This window comes from Artemia franciscana, chromosome 14 (genome assembly GCF_032884065.1).
Source record: "Artemia franciscana chromosome 14, ASM3288406v1, whole genome shotgun sequence".
Taxonomy (NCBI): domain Eukaryota; kingdom Metazoa; phylum Arthropoda; class Branchiopoda; order Anostraca; family Artemiidae; genus Artemia; species Artemia franciscana.
The window spans coordinates 40,910,047-40,936,895 of NC_088876.1; the positions used below are offsets into that span (position 1 = coordinate 40,910,047).

General features: G+C 35.8%; 1 protein-coding gene across 2 annotated transcripts in view; it reads left to right on the forward strand.

Annotated features, from left to right (window-relative positions):
* The window catches only part of LOC136035714 (translation initiation factor eIF2B subunit epsilon-like), a 71,235-nt gene that overhangs the window by 35,548 nt on the left and 8,838 nt on the right, over positions 1-26,849 (forward strand). For both annotated transcript variants that reach the window (XM_065717665.1, XM_065717666.1), the window contains exons 7-8: positions 7,190-7,323; positions 16,144-16,442. In XM_065717665.1, the coding sequence (XP_065573737.1) occupies positions 7,190-7,323; positions 16,144-16,442 (433 nt within the window). The remainder of the gene's footprint in view (positions 1-7,189; positions 7,324-16,143; positions 16,443-26,849) is intronic.

Genomic DNA, 26,849 nt, shown 5'->3' on the forward strand with positions numbered 1-26,849 from the left:
GATACGGCCCTATCTGAGACCCTTAAAATTGATGTCCGAAAACCCTATACAGGAAACTTAATGCCCCTAGTTAGAACAAGCCGTCCTGGCCGAGTGGGTTGGTGCGCTGGATTCGGGATCCTTTGTATGAGAGGACACGGGTTCGAATCCCAGTGTACCCGATTCTTCGGTTTGGGACGGGAGTCATTGGTGTGACTCAGTAAGCTTAGCCAGAGTCGACCCAGCTCTAAATGGGTACCTGGAGAAATATGGGGAAGGTAAACAGGAAGGGTGTGCGAAAGTACGGGATGGCTGGCCCCCAACCCCCCATTGCACTTCCTGGCTGAAGGGCCAAGAAACCGAGATCAGCACCGCCTTTAAGGACTGTAAAGTTTAATGCGGTATCCTTTACCTTTACCTTACCTTTTAGTTAGAACAACAAGGAAAATTATTTTTTTGCATGGGTAACACTGACGTCTCCTCTTTTTATTTCTTTTTCTCTCTTGCTAGGGGGACAATGAGACATCAAAGGAAATGTTTAAGGGCTTATTTTAAAGAAAATTGCTAACCTCCACTTGCTGTTGTAGCGCAATGTGCAAAAAACAAAAAATAGCCAACAAAATCATACCTGATGGATATGTTGTGTAACATATTTTAAAATATTCAAATGCAGTTGCGTAATTTCGTCAATATCCTGGGTTTGGGCAAAATTGGAGCCATTTTCCCCAAATCAAGTTACAACTGAAAAATGAGCCATATAGTGCCATAAAGGCAAATATATACTACAAAAACCTAAACTGTTCCTCTCTATGCGTAAATTATGCAGGCAAATGTTAGTTGGATCTTGATTTTTTGCAGAAACTACGTTTCAGATTGGGGGGAGGGTGCAAACTGAGGTCTGTAGGGGGTAATTGGCCTCTCCTATCTCATAGTAAATTACGCCCCTGCTTAAAGGTCAAAGAGAAAATGAAGAAAAGCTGCGAAAAAGATAAAGACATAGAGGATAGGGGGGAGAAAAGGAATTTAAAATATCATTTAGTTATTACGTTTAAAGAAAAAAACGTAATTAAACCGCAAACTAAGAGGGATCTCTTCTGTTTTTTTTTCTTTTTGTATCCCTGTATTCACGGGGCCAGGGACTTAAATGTGTTGGATATGTCACTATTCACTTACCTCGTTCTGATACCTCGAGGTTTTTGTTCAACCTTCTTTGAAGGAGTCAACAAAGAGATATGCAGGAATAATATCCCAAGGAAGATCGTTCCAGATAGAAGTGTAACGCTGGATGAAGCTCTCCCTCAAGTACTGTTCTTGGCGTCTCCACCTTTAGATAATTGGTCCAAACTGTGTGGCTTCGTGTCTGCTTTGATGGCTGGACAAAGAGGTCACAGTGCGAGAGAGCTTGTCTGAGAGGGGCGAATTCATGTACTGGTAGAAAACACCCATCGACGTTATTATAATTAAATAAAAAAAAATAGTTTTTTAAATGAAAGTGAGGAGCGACATTAAAACTTAAAACGAACAGAAATTACTCCGTATATGAAAGGGGCTTTTCCTTCTCAACGCCCCGCTCTTTACGCTAAAATTTGACTCTTTCACTTAACTCTACATTTTAAAACAGTAAAAAACTTTTGATTCTTTTGATGTAGCTATTGGTACCAAAATTCCATTTTTTAGAGTTTTTTTTACTATTGAGCCGGGTCGCTTCTTACTACAGTTCGTTACCACGAACTGTTTCATAAACCTTTAACTATAAACCATTAAACCTTTTATTTAGAGGCTGGAGCAAGTCATGTGTATATGTGCAGATCGTCCTATCTACCGTGTTCTGGATCATCTGGAGTGGTGCCAACAGCATTTTCGGAGCACTAGCAAATAGTGTGCATGACAGCTCTTATGACTGCTTTAGTTGAGCATTCAAGAGAGAAAATGGGAGCAGCCAAGAAATAAGTTCATTAAACGAAATCGAACTAGAAAGATCTTCTTCACATAAAGCATGTGCTGAGATTCCAAGGGCAGTCTGTTCCAATTTTAAAAGCACTGGATTTGTGATCTGATCGTACGCTCTCTGTTGCTTGATTACAAAAAACACCGGTAGATTCAATGCTGGAATTAAAAAATTCATTCAGGGAATTTTTGGAAAAACGCAGAATCATGTGGAATTAAACCATAAATATTAGAAAAAAAAGCGACAATGAACGTGAAAAAAATATGTCCCTAGGAGATGGAAGTTGGAATGAAGCTTAAGGGTTAGGCTCTACTGACTAATCATGCAGTTGTAGTATCCTCAGGGACGCTAATAAGGGGGGGGGGGGGTAGGAGGCAATTTTACCCCCTAGACTTTGAAAAATAAATGGTCGCCCCCCCCCTAATATCCTTGCCCTCCTACTTTTTTGTGAATCGCTACCATATATATATATATATATATATATATATATATATATATATATATATATATATATATATATATATATATATATATATATATATAGTTTCAAAATTAACAATATATAAAAACTATAATTGATGAAATATAATAATTTAGGAATACATTTAATTCTTGGACAAATTAAACAGACTTGTGAATTTGCAATAAACTAAGGACTACTACTTTGGCGACGCCATATTAGAGTTTATTATTAGTATAATTACTGCTTGTTGAGGGCAAGCCTCACTTTTTTCTCTTTTTTATAGAGAGATGGGGAGGTTAAGGTAGGTATATTTCATCGGAAATAGGAATCTTGAGAAGAAAACCCCTTCAGTCTCCTATATGTCAAAGTCTCAAACGCCTCCTAACTTGTTAGTGTTGTATTTTAGAAATGAATGATCTAACTGTTACATTAGACCTTAGTTTCTCCAGGGCCATGTGTGGCACATAGGGCTTCTACAAAGCCTCGCCAGACATTTCGGAGTGGAGCTGCGGAAAGAAGAAGAATACCTGGAAAGAAGGTCATATTTGCTCATACATTACAATTAAAAACATTAATATATTTTATTAAAAATTAAAAACATTAATATATTTTATTAAAGACAAAAAACGAAAAAGATACACTATTTCCTTTGAAAGAAAATCTCTAGAAAAACATGTTTTGAAAATCTGTGCTCTGTTGATTTTAGCTAGGTGGGAAGATTGGAAAGAAATTTGTTTAGTCATGATTTTTGCTTATCAAGGGAACGACTTAATAAAAAATTAGAAAACCTACGATATGAATCTTCAATGAATAACCCAGTTTGTACTCCAAGATTCACTCCTGGACCGGCTGTTGTTAATATGTCCTCTAGAACGCTTGACCCAAAGGAAATTCAAACTCTCGAAATAGGTCCGAAATTTTCTTTTCTTCCAAAACAAGTTCCTATGGAAGATTTACTTTCCTTTCTTTGCACAGTTTGAGTCCTCTTTGCACAAATTTTAGACATCTATTTCCAACCCAGACGAAATAAGGGGTAGTCTTATTGATGCCCTTTACAACAACCAAAGAAAGGTTAATTCTCCTGCCAATATAAAACTAGATAATTTATATGACCTAAAAATTCTACCTAATCTCTGCAAAGACTAGTTCATTATTATAACTGAAACAGATTAAAGCAATTCTCTTGTTATTACGGATATGACAGATTACGAGAGAAATTTTTTTATTCACATCTAAATGGCAAAACTGCATATACAACTGTAACTCACGATCTGACAAAATTATAAATGAATTAAAAATTAAAATGGTAAAATTCCCCACAATTATGTAATGAATTTTTACCCTGTGGCAGCTTTTGTCCAAAATTTCATGGTCTACCAAAATTATATAAGCGAGGCATTCCCTTAAGACCCATCATAGCTTATACGAAAGCATCCGCCTCCAATATTGGAAAATGGCCATGTACAGCTTTCAAATCTTTCCTTTATTCTCGAAAATCATACCATACATTTTTCGGTAGATTTACTCGAAAAACTCAAAAATTTATTTCAGAAAATATAATTATAAGCGGTTTTGACACTGTTTTTATGTATACAAATATTGATGTAGCAGTATCTGAGTAATGATTAGAAAATAAATTAAAATTATCATTAATAGAAGTTTCAACAACAGGAATAGATTGCTACAGGAATGGATTGGAACGCTGGATTTAGGTTCCTTTGTCTGAGAGGGCGAGGGTTTGAATCCTAGTGTATACAATTTATTTGGTTTGGGGCGGGGGTCTTTGGCGTGACTCTGTAAGCTTAGACAGAGTCCCACCCAGATCTAAATGGGTACCTGGAGAAATCTGGGGAAGGTAAACAGGATGGGTATACGAAAGCACAGGATGGTTGGCCCCCAACCCCCCATTGAACTTCCTGGCTAAAGGGCCGAGAAACGGAGATCAGCACCGCCGGTAGGGACTGTAAAGTCCAATGCCGTATTCTTTACCTTTACCTTTGATTAAACACTGTAACAAGTATTCAATGCATTTCCAATTCCGTAATTCTTTTTACCTGCAAATAAAAGGCTTGTCGATGGGAACACCCCTCTCCAGGTTACTGGCTAATATTTATGTAGAATATATTGAAAATTGGGCGTTAAATTCATATTTCTTGAAACATGTCTTTTGGGGACGTTACATGGATGACATAATTTCACTTTGGAGTTATGGTGAAAATGAACTTAGGGTGTTTTTTAGACCACTTTAATATATATGATAGAAATTTACAATTTACCTTAGAAATTGCAAATAAAATATTATTTCTAGATGTGTTGATTATTCTTAGCATAGATAAACTAAATTTTACTATTTACAGAAAACCAACACAAAATAGATATTTGCATTTTAAATCAAACCGCCCCCCACAAGTTAAAAGACTTGTCGTAATCTCTCTCGCTGATCGTGCCCTAAACATTTGTTCTAATTCCTACATCACAGTAGAAATAAGCTTTATCAGGGACATACTTTCTGGAAATGGGTATCCTATCTTATTTTTTAACAGTGCAATTAACCATTGACTGAAAAGACACTCGCGTAAACGCAATGGTAGTTTACCATGTGAGAATCCTGATAAGCCCTCACATATAATTTACCTAAAATTTTACCACCAAAAATCACCACGAATCTTAAAAAATGTCTGCACACAAAATAATCTGTATGTAGCATTTACCAATAGTTTCAAAATCATAAATTTCCTAAATTATGGTAAAGATAAAACCACAGTTAATCGCCAAAAAGGAGTCTATCAAATACCATGTGACTCTGGCAAACACTATGTAAATTGAACTCACCAGAATTAGAGAAACGCCTACAGCAGCTTAAAATTATATCCAAAGCTCTCAATTCTAATATTGCTAACGGTTCCTTTGATTCTGCTTTAAGCAGCCATGTTTTTGAAAATCCTAGCCACAAAATACTTTTTGAAGAATCTGCCCTTATTAGTAATGATCTAGGCATAAAGCAGGTAGTTCGAGAAGCAATTGAATTAGACTTAATGCTAATAATAATATTTCCTTGAATAAGAACTTGGAGGAATATTCACTAAATACTCTATACACAAATTTAATTAAAAATGATATTCCAAAATATTTGAAAAAACCAGTAGATATTAACACAGAACCAGTTACAAAAAGACCTTAGAGGTTATCTGCCAAAAAGGCAAGATTAGCAATAAGACCGTGTTTTTAATTATCCTTCTTTCATTTCAATGAGTTGCTTTGTTCCACATCGCTATATTTATCAGTCCTGGCTGAACTTCGCTGAAGTAAGTATACTGGGACTGTTTAAAAAAGATTTCATTTTAGTTTTATTGGTTTTTGCAAGTCTTTTTTCCTTTATATATCTATGTTTTGCTGAGGACGGCCCTTGGACACGGGGCTGAAGTATTCATTCAAATTAGAATTCAACTGTCTTACGAAAAGATTCCACTATTCTTCTTCTTGTTTTTGATGTTTGTGACTACTTCATCTGCGAAATTGAGATCTGAGACCTGCCTGCTGCTAATCTTTACTCCAGAACCTGATGACTGCCGTAGAACCTAATCCATAATGATTATAAACAGAAACGGAGATAGAATGCATCCCTGTTTAACACCAGACATTACCCCGAAGAACCATGTCTCCCCGTTTTCGGGTCGAACAGAGCATTCGCTACGTTCATAGAGGGCTATTATCATTTTAAGTAGTTTCTCAGGTACTCCGAGTTGTTACTTAACTGTATATATTCCATAAATGTTTTAGGGGCAAAGGTACGTGAAAATAACTATCAAAGCCGCTCGGATGTGTATTGAATGATCAGTAACTAACACAGCAGAAATGTACATAACGAACAGTAGCAAACAGTCCTATGTTCTACATTAAAGATTTTCGAAACACATTAAGTTAAGCCACTCTTCATGACTCCGCCCTCGCGCACACGCAGTGACAAATGTTTGGCGCATCGTGACCAACTTATGGGACCTATTGATTTGACAGTTTAGGAACTCTTCCAAACTAGAGCGCTTTGAATTTGATTCAATTTTGGAGAAACTTTTGGCTACTGCTCGTTATATATATTTCTGCTGTGGTGCCTAAAGACTGAATCAGAACTGCGTAAAAATGACTGTCATGCTGATAGTAAGGAACAGGGTGCACTAAAGACTGCTTCGTTTTTGTCAAGTTTAATAGATAGGCAGTCGTTATAGCAGGCCGATCAACTAATTTGGGTGGCAACTTGCTAAATGTTACCTGCTAAACTGAGTTAGCAACCTCAACTACCGTAATTTTTTAAGCTTCGATTTTACAAGGATTCTTGCAATGGCCGTGAATATAGATGACTTATTAATTCCAGTAAAGCTCCAAGATGTACATGGAAAGAAACCTACCTCTCCTCGAATAATTTAGTGAAAGTACAATTTTTGTACAAAACCTCAAATATCTGAGTGGAAAAATGGTCTTTCCAAGAATTTTTAAAATTTTGTTTTCTTGAACAAATTTGTTGTCAGATATGGTAGCATACTTCAGAGTTTTTTGTGTTGTTTTAGAGTGTTGCTGAATGCCAGAGTGTTTCGGTACGTTTAGTGAACACGCTTAGAAGTTTCTGATTTTAGTGTAAAAACTTGTCCTTAGAATTGTATTTGCAAGAAAACTACGTATTGGAAGGTTTCTTTCATTGATTTTAATGGCTGCCTTGAATGCAACTGCTCTTGTTCTAAAATTGGTTTCTTTTTCATACTTTTATACAACTGATTTCTTTTTTATTGTACTTTTTTGTTTTATAGAAATCACTTTGAAGACTTTGATACCATATTTGAAGTACCTAAAACTATTCGTGTTGAAAACTTTACTAGTGAGTCGGAATCAGAGACTGATTCTGAATATCTTGAAGACTATGGTGATAATAGAGATGAAAAAGGTAATTTTATTAATTCTTCTCAGTGTTCTCTTTTTAACTGTCGTCTTATTTTGGGTCCTTATTACTGCAAGTAACGGCAAAACGTAAATTAAGAAAATTAGTGACCACATGTTATGAAAGTAGAGCTCATCGGTAGGGAGGACCAGCCTCTAATAGGCTGTATATGACAACAAAACTAATGATCGGCTCTATCCGTCGCATGTTTTTTTTGAATAAAGTGAATTGTAATATTATTATTGCTTTGGTTTTTTGAAGGGTTGGGCATAACCGTACCGTTTTCTAAGCTAAAAACATTCATATTTCGTTATTGTGGGCGTACTTGGCGCTAGACTTCAACCTAGGAATTATCTCTGGGTTACTGCTCTAATTGAGTGTTTGGTGCTGATTTTTCAAGATTCAAAAATTGAATTGAAGAAACTGAAATTGGTTTAAAAGAAAAAGTCAAAATTTTGGAACTTTAAATCCATACAGACAAAATCGTCCTTAAATCCAGGGTGAACCATTTGATCCAAAGGAATTTTCATTGAGAAATCGGTATGCCTTCTTAAAGAAAACCGAAAGGAATTGGGGAAATCTCCCTCAAGCAAAGGTTGCTTATGCATGGTATTTTGCGACTCATTTTCGCCAATCCTAAAATGGAAATTCCTTTTGGTCAAAATGATTCGCCAAATGCCAAGTTTGAGTAGTCTATGCCTCAGATGGGTAAGTTTACCAATTGCCTTCGGTTCTCTTTGTGAGAGTTTGGCAATTCTATTTGCGGGATTTTGCCAATCCTAAAACGGAAATTCCTATTGGTCAAAATGATTCGCAAAATGCCAAGCTTAAGCAACCTATGCTTGAGGGAGAGTTTCCTAATTCCTTTCGGTTCTCTTTGAGAAGGCTTACCAATTTCTCAATGTAAACTCTCCCCTCTCAGGCATAGGATGCTCAAACTTGGCATTTTGCGAACCATTTTGACCAATAGAAATTTCCATTTTATTGGCGAAATTCCCCAAAGAGAATTACAAAACTCTCACAAAGGAAACCGAAGGGAATTGGTAAACTCTCCCCTCTCAGACATAGGATGCTCAAACGTGGCATTTGGCAAACCATTTTGACCCAAAAGGATTTTCCATTTTATGATTGGCGAAATCCTCCAAAGAGAATTGCCAAACTCTGACAAAGGGTACCGAATGGAATTGGTACCCTCTCAGGCATAGGCTGCTCAAACATAGACTTTGGCTAAACTTTTATTGTATACAACAACTTTTGTTAATTTTTATCATTAAAAACTAAATTACGAGCATTACTAAAACACAGAAAAACCAATTAAAACGCACAAACCAAAAACAAAACGTGAAGAAGGCTTATAAAGAATAAAATATAAGCAAAAATAACCATGAATTCAAGAAAGGTGGGAACCCTGGCAAGAATTCTAGAGAGGTAGGAGCGGGGTTTGACATTAGAGGTAAATTTAAGCCCTATTAAGAGCCATTTCTGGGGAATATTAATGAAAATGTCTCTTTTCTATTGCTCTATTAGATGCGCCTGCCTGTTGCGTTACGTTCATTGAAATCTTGATACTAGCAGAGTCACATTTAAAAAAATGAAACATGAAAACGAAGAAAAAAGAAAAAGAATTTTGCATTTAGTTATGTCCGAAAGGTTGTAATGAAAGCGCCACGTTTCTTTGAGTCAAGACTATACATATTTCATCTTAACTGTATGTGGCTAACCCATCCCTTAGCAAACAATTCCAGAGGAAGTGGATTGTTATTAGAGGTAAATTTAAAGCCATATTAAGATGTATATCTGAGAGGTCTTAATGAAAATGCATAATTTCTGTTGCTCTATTGAATGTGCTGGCCTGTTATATTCCATTAATTGAAATAACTTTAATTATTCCCTGGTACTAGCAAAATCAGAGTTCTTAATGTAAATACCACGTTTCTTTGACTGAGTGTTAGATTTTTAATCCCCCTCTTCCGAAATATTCTTTTAACACCTTAGCTTTTAGCTATAGAACATGCCAGTCCACGGCAACTCACACCACCTCAGCAAATATGGATGACGCACGGCATCCTCTGTCATTCCAAGGACTTTTTTGCGCATTCTTCTGCTAAAATATTCATTTACAGAATATTCGATCATCTAAAATTAATGAAAAATACAGTGACATTTCTTCGGATGCCTCTGGGCAGTTGGGTCCAGCGTGGAATAATCTACCGGCCCCGTGACTTCCTGTGGCACATATTAATATACCTAAGGGCTTTTCAACCTTTTTTCCTACAAAATAGCTTTATAAACTAAAAAATAACTTGTTTTTATTTGAAGAGCAGAAATTTACCATTTCAGCGTTAGATTGCAATGTTGCATGGCAACTCGTGCCCTTTGACGCTCAGTGGCTGACACACTGGCACGGAGAAGAGACAAAAAACACAGAGGGAAAAACATACACATACACACAAGCCAGGTAAAGTCAGACACAGATACGCACAAACAGTCAGACACACAGGCACTTAGAGAGACACATTCACACACATTCACAACCACACAAAGTCAGACGCACAGTCAGACACACTGGCACAGAGAGAGAGACAAAAATACACAGAGCGAAAAACACACACACAAGTAATATAGTAATTGCCGGTTCTGTCCAACCTATCTTATCGATTCAATTTACATCATTTTCAGTTCATTTTACATCATTTTAACATCAAGTATTGCACATTTTGTACATTTCCCATCCCTAAATTCAAAATGAAAACAGGTCCTTGGAAATCAAGTTTGGTCTCATTTTACACTTTCACATTCTGAACACGGGTTCTAGTCCTACCTAGATCACCCTATCAATTTGCCCCATTTTCAATTAAATCCACACCATTTTAAATAAAAATTTCCAACATTTTTACAATTTCTGATCATGAGCTTTAAGATCAAAACAGTTTTTGAGAAATAAGAAGTTGATGACTATCTGAAAAAAGAGTTTAATTATATTCTATTTTTTCTATACTTCCGATAAAATATAGTAATTTAATAGGATTTAATATTTATTCCCTTTTCATTCAATTTCTTTTAAAATCATGACTTTATCTAATTTTTAGATTCATTTTCAATATCAGGGTCTTTAGAATCCAAAATGTTTAGGTGCAAATAGATCAACCATTTCACACTTAAAATCAAAAATGATAGCAATTTTCTTTCCATATTTAGTTGTAATACTTTTCATTGTTTTTAACCGTGTATTCCATTCTAATGTCCAATAACTTCCATGATTTCTTTTCTGTCTGAAAATATAACGGAGTAAATGTTATATGGATTAGTAGGTAGGTGATCTAATAAAAGTTTAATTTCTATATCACTCATGCTTTGAAACATCAAAACAAAATAAAGGATATATTCATATATTTGCACCATATGTGATTTGTAAGTAAGTTACAAATCATTGTAACTCACAATATTTCCACTATCAACATTTTTATGTTTATATCCTAACTTGAAAAATTGTTTATAAGCGATAATCTTCATTAGAATCACTGGAATGTTATTCAAGATCTTTTTGGGGATATTTATATCTGTTTACTCTCGCTTCAATGTTATTATGTTTATATGGTCAAATGTTCAATGCTATATGTTCAAATGGTCAAATATCGTTCTGTTTTGCGTATAACTATTATATTTTTCAAATTTCTGTAACACAACAAAAATTTTAGTTGTATTGTAGCGTTCACTGACTACCCTCCATGTTAATCCTTTATACGTTTATTATCACTGCCATAGGTATTACACGCTGCCCATCTTAATTCAAATGAGCTGCCCTTTCCTAATCCAGCTTCTAATTGTTCCCCTTTCATCGTTAATCCAGCTTCTAATTGAGTCACTATGGGTAAACTGGGATGGAATACTGGTAACATCTATGATAAATATATTACATCTACTTTCAAATTTTGGGCTCAAGATTTTATAATCATATTGGAAAAACTAGTTTCTTTTTAATATAATTTGATATGTAACACCTCTAAAAACACGATTAATATCTTGAAAATTTCCAAATAATCGTGATAATGTTAAATATATACTAACCACTTGACTTTCTTTTGTTTTATTCAATCTTTTAAATAAACCACTATTAAAAGCTCTTTTGTTGTAATGGTTTCACCACCTGATGCGCACGGTGTAGAAGTGCTTTAAACTCATTTTGTGCTTTGAGAGAATTAACGGGTTGGGTTTTATCTTTATACCAAAACATATTAGTAGCTGCGATTCGACTATAGTCATCTAAAAATTGTAATACATTTTTAAAAGTAGTCGTTATACCTACATAATCAATGCTTTCAATACATTTTCCATTGATAATATATTCGCATTTCTGAACAAATTAAATTCATTATTTGTTAAAGTAGCTTCATCATCATTTCGCGTATTTGTTCTATCCAATCGTGTTATTTTCAATTTTACATAAAGATAACTATCACTTAGAAGAATCCAAGATTACACGTCTTTTAAAATGAAATTATAACTTTATTGTTGAGATACATTCACATTGTTTTCTCTAATTTCTGGATATTCATTTTTGGCTGTAGAATCATTAGCAATAGGCTTTTCAAATATTTCCCAATAAGGAGCAGTCACTTGATTAATTGCCATTTATATACGGAAAAAATTATTAAATAAACTTCAGAAGACTTTCAAACAGTAGAGGCGGATCTTCGATTTTAAGGGAGGGTGTCAACAAGAGCATCACCGGGATTTAGTTTAAGCCCCTTCCCTAAAATTATTGCATCCAATAAGCATTTTCTCGGTTCATCAAAATGTTTATTGAAAAATCTCTTATTGGTTTAAACTATATTTTTAAGAGATCTCACATCATTTAACTCTCTTTAATTATATTTTGTCCAGTGTTTTCCATATTTAGTCGCTCTATTTTTAAATTATTCCAGTTGAGGTTTAATCAGTGTTATACATGGAACGAGCTTCATCTTTTTAAATTTTTATAAACGTTTTGAATAATCGAGAATTGGTGATATTTTTAAAGAAACTACCAACCCCACTACATTACTGTCTTGTATATAATAATTGTTTCTTATTGATCAACATTTAATATAGACAAATTTTATTAAATAGTTTCATTAAACTTTTTTCAAATCCAAAAAAATCAATATTCATTCTCTCCATTAAGATCAATTACTCTGCCTAATTGATCAGTTATGATAATTTTTAGTACGTTAATATTTTCATTTCGATTGACTCGACGATATTGCCTTTCTATAGGAATCTCACAGAGTAGCGTTTCAGGTCCTGTTTTTAGAGCAAAACTCCAGAACACATATATTCCTATTCACATTTGAACTATCCACTAATGAGCAGTGAATAGCTATTTTATCAACATTTCTTGTAATATTTGGAACTCTAGCACCTTCATGATATCTACTTCTTAGTTCAGGATCATTTTTAAATCCTAAAATAAAACATAAATCACTATTAAACCGAAATTCATAATTCCCTTTCAAAATAACACCAAGTTTCTTTCTTGCTAGATTGGATAATATACTGATTTGGCATCGATGTAGGGATGAATTGAAATAAAGAGTTAAGAAATAATTTAAACCCTCTTCATTTTACAACTCACCCGGTACAACACCTTAATCCATCCATCCTTTTTCCCTGTATTCAAACGTATTCCTTTTAAATTGATCACTAATATTATACCATGAATACCATATTGTACATTAAGTTAAAGCTGTTTCATAAGCAGAGTTTCGATCTAACTTGATCGGAGTACTTGTATACGACTGTTCGATCTCATTCTTGTTACCATTAATAATAAAATAAACTATTTACTGAAAGTATTATTCTTCATAAGTTTCAAATTCTGATATAGTTGCTGTAAATAATATTATAGTCATTCTCTTAATAATTTTATTTTTGAATAGTGAATCGAGCAGGTCAATAGCTTCATTGCTCACTTCATCAGATGTATTTCCAGCATTTCTGCTACCTGGCAAACTACATAATTTTTCAATCATATCATTTGCATTCATGTAAATCCCAGTTCCATGTTTAGGTAGTATAACATCAAAGTCATTTTTAATAGCTCTTAAACTTCTTCCTTAGATTTTTACGAACTGAGACTTTTTTCTAATTCACCAGATTTCACACCTTTCATCTTTCCTCCATATCTTTGATTAAGTGCTCCTGATTCATCTATTGCCTCTTATATATTGATAATTTTCTAAATGAAAACTAGGCATTTCAAAATAGTATCGCTTAGGATCAAAGCCCTTATTAATTTCTATCAGAAGTTCTTCATTTATCCCAGAATCCACATTAACAAAGAAATTTGGTTTATTCGGGAGCAAAATTGTTTGACCTGACTGGGCTTCATTGCTTCCTTGAAAACCTACTGCGTTGTTTAACGATTGGTCCAGTCTTTGAAATCCTCTTCTTAAATTAGTGTCATTTTCATTTTATTTATCAGTAATCATATTTTTATTTGTATATTCTGCTTCAACGATTGGAGCACCAAACATTTCCGCATAGTCATGGAATCCAGCTTGCTCGAAGGAACGTTTCTGAACTGTATTGATTTGTATTTCTCCACTTTTCACAATACTCGCTAATAATTTATTCAACGTTATAGGATCCATTTATAGAATGAAAGTTTTTATTGAATAAATTTCGAGAGTTTTTTTCCAAAAAAACAACAATAATGAGTTCACCAGTTTTATCCGACAGTTCATACGTTCTAGTGGCTGTATTTTTCACTACTGCTATTTGAAACAGTTCGGTTGTGTAATTTGGTAGGTAGCTTTTAACAAAAACACCCTTATTTTTATTAATTCTAACCAAATCACCAACATTGAGTTTGTTTATGGATGGTTTTTGAAATTCAAAATCAGGAAATAAATTATTGTACATCATGTTTTCTTTTCTTTTTTTACACACTTCTGTTGGTTTCATTTTGATAAATCGATGATAAGAATTTTTATAATTGTCAACGAATGAGAGTAATACATGTTTACTAAAACAATCGATGACCTTAAGAATGTAATTAAAATTATTATCTTCATTTTTATACTGCTGCACATCAACCAAACCTGCTTGCCATTGCTCATCGATGCTATGAATTTAAGCGGGTCTTCTTTTAAATCTATGATAAGCTGGATGGTGTAAAGAATAACTGTTTTAGCAACACTTCTTTGATTTTACTTTTTGATTCAGTAGAACCATGTTCTTTTAATTTTCTACAAATTATCAGTTCCTGAAAATTTTGAATAATAAAGTTCAAAAAGTTTGTTTTTTACGCTACCCTTGCCAGTACAAATACCACTTCCTTTTATCCAATGTTTTTGTTCATTGCTTCCTTTTTAAAAAACGATTTTTCTTGGAACCACAAACTGTACAAATACCTTTAATCATTGGCACATCATTTCTTTTTGAAACTATCCTAGTTAAAGACTCTGTTGCAGTAACCTTTTTACATCGCATACAATGAATCTTCATTTATTTCAGATTTAAATTATTAAGAAAAAATAGAATTATTAAACATATTAATAAACAATAACAGATTTCTACGTTCCCAAGAAAGTCTCAAGAATAGTATATAGCAAGCAATAAAATCCCTCAGGCTTGACTATTTTTCAAGTTGGGAATTTAGTTTAATAAAATCAGCTCCTAAGAAATGGCTGACATACAAGTGATTCAAAGTTGTTTACAATGCAAATCCAAGTTCGTCAAGACAAAAAAATAAACTGTCGCGTTACACAATCCATGAGTTACGCGCAGCAGCGAAACTATTTGATATAAAAGCACTTGGAAGGATGAGCTATTGAATAAAAGAAATAATCATCTTAATAATAAAATGGTACTTGAAGATAATTTAATTGAGTTAGAGCGTAACGCAAAGCGTCGAGATGATAACAAACCCTGCAAATTTAATATTATTCCAGATTTAAAAACAGGGTTAGAAACTGAAATAATAGAAAAGATTAAAACCATCTCAGATTTACGAAGTCACTTTAACACTATGAGAAATAAAGGTAGTATTGAACTTAATTTTTTTTTAATCAAAACAGATTCCAACTGCTGGAAATTATTATTAAGTGAAAAATAAAGCAAAAGTTTATTTTGATAAACAAGTTAAGATTAATAAGAAAGTGAATGAGGATACTCGAAAACTGATTAGAGATTTAAGCGGTATAAACAGTGCAAAAAAATAGGAATATTGACATTTTGAATTTATTTATAAATAAAGAGAAAAACATGAAAAGTTTTAGATATCACAGAGAATATGATTAAAGAGGAAGAACACTATAATAATCGAAGTATTCAATGGATTTGAGAAAATTCCCTTACAGTTAATTTTTCAATAAATTCTGTTGTTAGAGATTTGAAAAATAGAATCAATGATAGAGATAGTTACAGAGTTCAATTTACAACACATGTTCTATTTTATTCTCAGAAGTATAATGAACAATTCCAACCTTCAATTATCATAGCTATTCTTGGATTTTTAACAAAAAATAGTGACACCCAACAAAGCCATCAGCATTATATAAGGAGTGTTTGAACAGTTTGGAAAGAGAATAGCATTTAATGTGCAGTCAAAAAATCTTCCTTTAGAATTAGTCAGTGCCTCTAGATTCGGTTTTGTCATCTAGAGACACTGGTACGGTTACCACGATTCCAGTTGAAGTAAAAGTCGAAAAGGGGGAAGGGGCACCTTAACTGTCCCTCGGCGTCAGTATCTTTCCCCACTTAGCTGCTTTTTAACCAAGCTACCGCTCATAATATCCTAAAGGATATTTTGAATTCATCATTTACTTATTGTTTTTATTACAGCATTCTACAAGGAGGTTTTCGACAGCTTGGAAAGAGGATATGAAGAGAAAGTTCAATCAAAAAATCTGATTTTAGAAATTAGTGCTTCTAGATATGCGTACAATATTGATACAGACAGATTAGGTCATCACGTTATAAAAGCCATACTCGTCCTGCATTCTAAAATTGCCGAAAGTAAGGATCCCCGAGGTCAAAAAGAAGAATTGGTGAAAATGATCAAATATTTCTCTGAAGTATTAGGTAGATACATCGTAGAAGAAAAGATGGTAACTCAGAAAAACTGCTTGGAGGCTATCGAGGTGAGTTTACCACCTTTAATCGTAGTTGCAGCAGTAGCTACAACTTAGTTGAGACCGATAGTTCATAGTAACAGAAAATTCAAAATACATAAATAAATTAAAGAAACTATATTGGATGAAACATTCTTGATTGTCATTCATTTGGAAATCATAAACTTTATCCAGTAGTTGGCAATTAATTTGAAATCCCCAAAACAAACTTCTGGAAATATTGAAAAAGTTTTGAAACCCTCCAAAGACGACGAATGAAAGACCTAAATGAAAACCAGACCATGGATGGATCGAGAATCTATACGGATAAGGGATTTCCTCCATCAGGAAATCAAGAAAAATCTCATTTTTGCATAAGTTTGAACTGATTTTTTCCAGGCGGAGAGGGGGGGGGGGCTCACAAAGCCAAAAAGAAATGAATAAGGGCTTATATGGAAGCTTATTTCAAATTTTAATTAAAAAAGCAAGTTTTTTCATCTGAAAGCAAACAGCAACACTAAAACTTAAAACGAACATATATTATTCCCTACATGAGGGGGCTGTCCCCTCCTCAATCCTTTGCTTCTTATTTACTTTTTGTCAAAATACTCTAAAAACAATTACAGAGGCACAAGGGCAGTTGAATTGGAAAAGACAGTTTTTTAAAGTGCTAAAAAGCTTTATTGCAACGAGGAAGGGAGTGAAGACGGGGCAGCTCCCCTCATGTACGGAATAGTTTCTGTTTATTTCAAGTTTAAATGTTGCTCCTTACTTTCGGTTCGGTTTTAAATGTGTTTTTTATTTGATGGTTGATCGTTTTTCAGGAGGGGGAATCGCGCCCTGTGGAAAATTTCTCCCGAGTCGCTCCTTACCTACACTTCGTTACTAGGAACTGTTTAATTTCCACGCACATTTTGTAAACTGGGGCTGGTAGTGCCAAGTTTGGGTGCTATTTGGTTGAGCGAAGTGCTACTCTTGGGTAACGTTGCCGGATTGGAGTGGATTAGGAAAATCGAAAGTAGAGAATCAAACTCAACATCGCTGGAAAGCCTTCACAAGGAGACTTGAAGTTTCCTGTCGTTGCAGAAGTAGCCGTCACCTATTGATGAGCGGTCTTCATCCTTAATGAACCGCATTTTTAAAAACTTTTTTTTCAAAAAAATTGTTTAGCATAGAAGATTCAAGAATCATTCATCTAAAGCAGCTTTTAGAGTATTGGCAAAAACCTCAACTAAATTACGCCATTTCTTACAACACAGGAAAAAAGAATAAGCAGGATTAGTGACACCAGTATACAACGAAATAAAAGAATTGGTGAAGCGATTCATTGTTCAGTCTTGTTTGCTCGAACTTGTTTGTGTGTCGAATATTGGCTTTGGAGGAAAAAGAGGAGGCAACAACCTACTGTGTTTTTTTCACTAGCGAGGAGCGACTGTCCAAATTTGCACATGAGATGGAATCTCCGCTCTCTCTGCGTTGGTATTTCCAATGTTGCATTTTCAGTCGCATACGTGTTGTATTTGGGGCCCAGTATGATTTTTGTCACCCGTTTTTGAACTGGCTTTAGATTTTCACTTAATATGGCAATATTGTGCACTTGTGGTCCCCGAACAGGGCATGCGTATTCTAGCAAGGGACGTATATAGTAGATATATGGTGATCGTAACTGATTTAATGGGAAACCTTGTCGTCGGAGTGTACTGGGAAACCTAGTCGTCGAAGTGTAATCAGTGATTGCAAAGCATAATTTCCCTTTTTCACATGGTTAAAAACAGGGTAGTTGAAAGAACAGTCAGTACTGAAAGTCACACCAAGAGTAATTGCAGTTGAATTGGTAGGGAACTAGGGTTCAGGACATGCTTTGTCCCTTTCAATCGGATCAAAACGCATTACTTTTGTTTTATTGACGTTAATCAGTGAAACTATCCTTCAGTTCACCTTAGAATTGGGGTATTGGTTGGGATTTATACACAAGAAGTTTGAGGAAGGTGAACAGATTTTGAGGAAGGTGAACAGATTTATAGCGTCTATCAAAGTCAACAAGAACGTATTTGATCACAGTCAAGAACAGTAAGGCAGCCAGCCTGTTGCCTTGGGGAGCACCACACGTTATTTCAGACCATTCAGAGTTGATTTCTCCAGCAAAAAGTGCATAGACACACTGGTGACGGATTCAAAGGAAATTGACTATCAACAACAGGGTCTGTTTTCTAGCCCCTATTTGCTTCAGGTTTTATATAGCAGTGATATGGGGGATTAATTGAACACTTTATGGTAATCAGTGAGTAGAAAGTCTACTATTGTGTTTCCCCTGTCTAGCCATTCAACTGTCAGGTGATAGACACGCACAAAATAAAGAGTAGGACTGCTTCCTTTCAAACAGCCATACTGGAAATGGTCTTGGGGAGGGTTGATTTGCGTCAGGATTTCACGATATACAAAAGATTCAATAACATTGGTGAGATTCGGAGGTATTGAAATTGGACGGAGCTGTCCACATGATTTCGGGTCCTTCACTTTAAGTATAACCCGGACACATGCTCTCTTCCATGCTTGAGGGAAGATTTGATCTCTGAAGCACTAATTTATTACGGACGCCAAAGGTTTAGCCAGAAATTCTGCATATCCAATTAAAAGTTTGACTAGCAGTTCTCCGGGATATGAAGCACAACCCTTTGTTACCTTCTGCAGTTCCCTACAATCTGCATATTCAGGTGTCCTCAGCAAACTGGTAGTCCAAAAGATTGGCTGAGACTTTTGGAATCTGTTTCAGTGAATGATGAGTAAGTCAGACATATATTTCCAAAGAATGTGTTCACTTGGGCTGACGATAGAAAAGTACATCGTCTTTTTGTACCTCCAGATCAATGCTAACACTCATACCAGATAGTCGCTTGACCTGGGATCGCCATTTTCGGGGGTCAGCCGTCAGAAATGGTGACACTTTACCGCGACTTATGCTTTCTATGCTACTCTATTAGCCTCTGGGTGTAGTCAAGGTGTTTCTTGGCAGCAACAGTTCGACCACTCGCTTGCAGCTTGCAGTGGGTCATGATTAGGAGTTCTAAATTCCTTTGTTATCCTCTGTTTTAGTGGATAAATTTTCATGATGTTTCGGAGAAGCAGAAAATATAGTGGCTCGACTTTAAATCTACCAAAAGAACAGATACAGTCGTTAGCAATGGGTCGAGTTTTACACTCCTTCTTCTTTGGTCTGGGGAAAGTAGTCTTACCTTCCACAGAATGATGAAGTGATTGGAGCTTTGCAGTGGACCGAGGGAACAGGGAGGAAGGTAATAGCAAGAAAGGTTGATTAGTATGAGGTACATTATACTACCACTCTAGTGGGTGGGAATTTCCACAACTTGCTGCAAGTCGGGTATGCTGGATACCCATTGTTTGTGAGTTTGATTGAACCCGCTGATAATTACAAACGCAGGAGCAGTGTAGTGACGGTGCACATTGTCAATAAACATTTGTAGATAATGTATCAGGGCTTTCTTGTTCTTAACAGTTTCAGGATAGTACACAACCACGAGTACAAGACGCAAAAATCGTCTATACACAAAGTTCGGCTCGCATTCAGTTCATATCACTTTATGACAAGTGTCGGCAGGTTGGCTGAAAAGCATTGGCGGTATGTCTTTTGCCAAATGTACACTCCAACACCTCCACCGTGGTGCTACAAGCCTCGATCGCGTCTTGTATTAAAAAAGTTTGTATATCTGTTTATGCGGCCAGTTTTGTCAGTAATGTCCCAGCATTCCGTAACGACTGCAATCGGGCTACTCGCAAGTTTGATAAGAACTCCTACCTCGGCTTCCTTGTTGTTTAGAGGCCTTGCGTTTCATAGCAAAATATAAGGCAATCGTGTTTTTGCTGTAAATACTTCAGGTTTCAGGTAAGGTGGGTCTGAAGTGATCATTATGACTGGTTGTTCTTACCATGGTAATAGTGGAGGTGGAGTCTAGTACGGAGGTGTATATTGAAGTGCCGTTGGTATTCAATGTCTCTTAATTCCATTAGGTTTCATTCTTTTCTCTGAAATCTTGATGGGAATCAAGAAGCTCTGGTTTCGCCGCCTGCTTTTTTTCCCTCGCCTTCTACGCTTTGACTTTGACGTCAAGCAGGCAATGCCATCTCGTGGGCTTTTGATTAGGTGGCTTTGAGTGGTTTAACGAAGATAGTTAGCGCTGTGACCAAGTAAAATGAACTACCCTTGTGTAATGTGGTTTTTTCAGATCGGATCGTCATGATTAATGCATTAGTGAAGCTAGGAGGATTAATTATTTGTCTATGTAACTCATTCTTCCTTTTTGAATAAATAAATTCAGTATCATCTTATTTTTTTGCTTTCTACCCCTGGGATATGATTTTCTGAAACTTCGAATAAATCAAGTTCGAATTGTCTGAATTTGTCAGTCAAAATATCGATACGATAGTCATTGTTTAACGTCGTAACATTTGAAGTTCAAATTTTGATTTTTTTTTTTTTTTTTTTTTTTTTTTTTTTTTTTTTTTTTTTTTTTTTTAATTATTGAAATTGTTTTGGCCTCAGGAAAAGCAATGATCCTGGATACCAGAGAAGGACAGAGTCAACATATCTTCTCAAGTCTACACTGAAGTGCTTAAGCCGGCTTAGAACCGGACAGCAAGAAGTCCCTGTGACCTCCAGTACGAATTGAGGCTTTTCAGCTTGAAAGCGCCCTTCAAAACAGACCAAGTCCAGAAGAATTATTCATTAGTCAGAATCCTGTGCACATGCTGTGTTGTTTTCTAGGCTATAATGTCCTCGAGGGAGGCCACTCCTCAAGTGGGAATAGAACTGACCGCAAGGTTCCAGTCGCAGGTATCCAGAAAGGGTTGAGGCAGCACTTTGCTAAGGTCATTGTCCATAGATCTGGATCTTATGCCCTATCGCACCTGTCCTCCTATAAAGGATCCTCCCATGATGGTTTTCTGCGTCACCATGCAATTTAACTTGACGCATCAGAATTTTCGGCTTAAAGTCTGCTCCAGTTAGCCTACTGAGTTTGTAATTGCCTATAAATTTCTTTAATCACACTTTTCCTTCACTTAAGTGCTCGTAAAAGTCAACCCGCGCAAAAATCAAACTGTGAAATTGAACCCACACAAAATTCAAAGAACGTGAAAATAAACCCGCTTACAATGAAATTCTGATTGGCTAATATCTAAACCTCTTCCAGATAGAAAACAAAATAGCAAACAAAACGAATAATAAGTGAAAAAGAGGGATAGTAAAGAAGTGAAAATTGGGAGGTACTGCTTTAACTTGTCGGAGCTCAAGAACACTTATACAAGAGAAATGAGGAGAATATGAGGTATGAGATAAAGACAATGCATGGAATGTATATGGTATTAGTGGATTCAGTGTTTAAATTATCTATTAGGAATGGTAAAATCTGATCAATGGCATTAGTTAGTACCGGGTTTTGGAACGGCCTAAATTTTGGTATTAGTAAAATCTTGCTGTGAATGGGGCTTAAGATAGTCAGTCAATTGATTTTCCATGGCTGAAAACGCTTCACCGAAAATTTCTATGATTACTGTTGCAACCTAATTACCTTGCAGTGTTACATGGAACTAAAATTGGGTGCCGAATGTACTAATCTTATTCTTCTATCGATGCCAAGAGGTCACTGGTCAAGTATGGTTCCGGAGCATGGGCGTGCCGAAAGAAGAAGGAGTATTTGCTAGATGTTTTTCAGAGAATTTGTCTACGGATAGTTTTAGGTATCCGGCTTACTGACCGTATCTTAAACTGCAAGCTTTACGGAAAATGTGGTTCAATCCCTCTTTCCAAGGTTATAATGAAAGAAAGGAGATGGCTAGGGCATGTTCTGTGCATGAAAGATTGCCAAAGATTGTCCTTGTCGGCTAACAATATAGGGTCAAATGAAAAGCAGGTCATCCTCGAATTGGGTGGATAGATGTCGTAAGGAAAAAATTAAGAGAAATGGGAGCTTATTGGGAGGGTGTAAAGAGCGAGGCTTCAAATAGATTGGGATGAAGGAGGAGTGGCGTTCAGTATTTCCGCCATTTTCAGTTCTTTTTGTAATAAATCAATTCCAAAGTTTCGACGAGGGCATTTTTGTTGGCAATGAGGTAGGTAGCAAATTTTAATTACTGTTATTTATTAGTATTTTCTCAAACCAGTCAGAAGATACAATGGGTGTCAAATTTACCCCATACGCGTCAAATTCCGACATGGGGGTCGGGTTTACTCTGTGTATACAAGTGGCTTGGCTTTGACAATGTTACACTATATTTAAGTGTATTTTGTCAACTATTTACAATGTTAAAATAATTTACAACCTACTAATTGCTCAGACAAAGAAGCAAAGAGATTTCCCCGACTTGCCTGCTATTACTCTCGGAAAACCTCTGGAACTGCCCAAATATGTTGAACAGAGTATGGCAAATTTCCTGAATGTCATGGAAAAGGGGGACATGGGGCTTACCAAACAACAGCTCCTAGCCGAAGTCAAAGAATATATCAGTGAGAACAAAATCAGTACCCATTTCACAAAGAATTGGCAAGGTGAAGACTGGTGGTTTGGGTTTGAGAAAAGAAACAAAATCTGGCTTAAGGAACCTGAGTGACTTGAAAACCCTGAGGGCTGTGCAATAAGCAGGCTCTTTCATCGTTCCAGGAATTTGTGATCTGCTACAAAAACACAAAAAGAGCTTGATATTTTAGACAAACCAGAATGTTGGTACAACCTGAACAAAACTTTGCGTTTTGGTCACGATCCTGGTAGCCTTAAAATCGCTGGTGCAAAAGGATCGCGAGCAAAGCGGCAAACTAGTGGCAATAGGAGTGATAACACACCTGTTCCTGCGTGTATTAGTGCATCAGGTGAGAAACTGCCACTACTGGTAATCTTCTCGGGGAAAAACACTTGCAGTTCACGGCTACCTATTAAAGATTATCAAGATGCATATTTCAATCATCAAGATGAAAGGATTGAAGACAGTAGAACTTTGCCATAACTAGTTTAAAGATGTTTCCCTACCTCAGGTGAATGAAAAAACACTTCTTATTCTTGAGGGCTAGGGCTCCCATTTATTCTTGGCACTTATGGAGCTCGCCTCAAAAAAGAATGTTACTATCCTCAAGTTGCCATTCCATGCATCCCACGTTCTGCAACCCCCTGACATGGTTATTTTCGAAGGGCTGAAATAATTCTATGAGCAGAAGCTTGTGAAGTGACAATGAGCACACCCAGGTGACGTGTTACCAAAAGGACTCGTGAATATTTTATGTCAGATCTGGGAGACGTATATTACCCTTTCACTGATTAAATAATCATTTTAAATAACAGGAATTTACGATTCCAATATTCCAGCACGTATCAACTGCAACATGATAGACATTGCGACGTTTGATCCAGCCAATTTAAAATGAGACGTTGGGACAAAGACATCAGATTTTAACAAGAGCGAGAACTATAGTGAATACTACAACTACTCAGATTACTATATCAATGTTGGTTAGTCCAAAAAAGATTCATGTACATGAGAAATCCTTTGAAGAACTTCTCTTGGCCTCAGCCCGGTGTCCATCTCTAGATGCCTCAGCACCCGGGACATCTGGTAGGCAGAGAATTGCTTTAGAATCCTAAATAGTCACAGCTGTAGAGGCTTTGAGATGGCTTGAACAAATAGAGAAAGAGAAAAAAGAAAAGGTCAAGGACAAAAAAGAGAAAGTAAAAGAGAATATATTTAAGTCAATGCCGAAAATGAAAAAGAAAAATGATCGTCCCAGTTCCAAAACTGACCGGGCTTGCATCTGTTATACCGTTGGCAGTGAGAATAAAGAAGAGGAAGAAAAGAAGCTAAAAATACAGCTAAATGAGTACTATGCTGTAGCATACGATAGCCAACCTGATCAACAAGGCCCGTGCCTTGTTGTCAGAAGTGTCAGAGTGTCAGAAGTGTCAGATGTCAGAAGTGTGCTTGATTTCCCTGATTAAAGTTTTCTTTGCATAAAATATCTTTGCTGTCTGAGCCTAGCCAACTATTCATATGACTGGCCTCAAAAAGATGAAACTGACGATGTTGAATACATCTTTGCCGGACCATTGGAGCTGGTCTCTTCATTCTATCATCATTCCAAAGTTGGCATGTCATCAGCATGTCAGAAGCACACTAGGCCTGCAAGTGATCAAAATTTTGATTTCTCGACTCCCCCTGATACTAATTGAAATTATATTTTTTTTTTTATTTTTTTTTTTTTAATTACATTTTTTTAATCCCTTATTTTCACAAAATAATACGTTTTTTCTCTGATACCAGATTTACATTACAATTTTTTTCTATATCATTTGAAGTATGGCGTTACCTTTTTCGTATTTATAATAAAAAATTGAAAAAATACCTTTCTCAAATACTTCTTCTATGTACAGGGTAAGGCCAACACTAAGAATTACCCCATGGTAAGCAGAAAATCTATGTTCTCCTGTGGTACACGAAAACTATTAACAAGAGTTTTTGTTTTGTATGGTATTTCTGTTCATAGAAGTATCTTCTATCATGTCTTAGGGTGACATAATTTTTATCTCTGCGAGCATAGAATTTACTTGGGGGTGTCGGATTTACCCCAGACTAGGGGGCAAGTTCGACCTCCCTGAAATGAGTTACTTTGGTGCTGTAACTCACGAAAACAATAAAACGTGTGAACAATAAAACTGGACTGTTAAGGATGTTGCTATTGTGACTAAGAGTATTATTAAATAGTTCTTATTGTACCAGCGACTCCAAAACAATTTTGGGACCAAATCAAGCTGGAAAAAACTCGAAAAGGATCGGACTTATCCAACTGTCGAAACGATTAAGACCGTGAACAGTGAAAGTTGTCAATAGACACTAATCTGGTAACCCGAGGCGCTTATGGATAGTCAGATACCAACAATAACCACATTATTCCAATGTAAAGTTCCCATTTTAATTAACTAGAATGGGTATTTACAGATTCCTGAAGGTGTTTCACTTGTCATTTCTATTCTTTGCCGTTAATTTTATGTTGATTTTTTCTTTTTAAAATGATCGAATTATTTGTTTACCTATGACGTGAGTTATGCTTGGTTATACTACATTTTTTAGGGTTAGTAGGTGTAACTTATCTAGCAACTAATCCAGAATGGTTCAAGGAAATAGATTTCTAATCTCTGACGTCGTTTACGTCTCTAAAACGCTAAGGATAAGTAACCGGGCTCGAAGTTCTCTCTTAATTATAATTAAGTTCTCTCTTAATTATGTTGACACTTTGCATATATATATATATTTAAAAAAAAAATAAAAAAATTAGAAAACCAATTTTCAATTCAACGGAATTTTTCATACCTCGTCACTTGCTTTAACCTGTTTGGTGATTAGACCTTCAGTCCTTACAGAACGCCCTTGCCTATGACGTCACTTTGGGTCGAATTGATGAAATATTCTTTTTAATTGAAATGTTTTGAGTTTTCAGTTTAGAATTGCTCTCTTGGTTCAAGGACTGTTTGCGGAGAGCTTCAAGTTTGAGTAGCTAAGATGTAAACTCAACTGGAAGAAAGCTAATTCTTAATTTTATTTATATACATGTATCTACATGCGTAAACAGGACTAAACCAAACAGAGGAGAGAGACAGGGGTTAATCCAACGGTATTGCTCCCCCTAGAATGTCGAAAGTTCCATTTATTACATGGATGAAGGGGCGAAAATACTAAGGAAAGAGTCTGAGTTTTTGGGTAAGCTCCCCCCCTCCTCCAACCTCTAACATTAATTCCGTTCTCGCCCCTGGATAGAGTCTTTTGCATAATTAAATTGAGTAATTGAGGGATTATAAGTGCAAGCAGCATCTGACTTCGTGCTATGAGAAGCTGTCATCAGAAGCAGTAGTACAAGAAAACGCTATCAGTTATAACGAGTCAAATGTTACAATTGTGAAAATGACAGTGAAAAGCATGTGTGGTAATTAAATGAGAATAAAACACAGTGTGAGTAAAATACTAAAACGTGTAATTTTTATGGCACTTGGTATTAACCAAGTGACATATAGCAGTCGCCAATTCTGTCGGTCGGTCTGTCGGTCTGTCTGTCGGTCTGTCTGTCGGTCCCGGTTTTGCTACTTTAGGCACTTCCAGGTAAGCTAGGACGATGAAATTTGGCAAGCGTATCAGGGACCGCACCAGATTAAATTAGAAATAGTCGTTTTCCCCGATTTGACCATCTGGGGGGGAGTGGGGGCCCGGTTAATTCGCAAAAAATAGAAAAAATGAAGTATTTTTAACTTATCAGCGGGTATTTGGATCTTAATGAAATTTGATGTTTGGAATGATATTGTGTTTTAGAGCTCTTATTTTTAATACCGACCGGATCTGATGACATTGGGGGGAGTTGGAGGGGGAAAACCTAAAGTCCCAGTTTTGCTA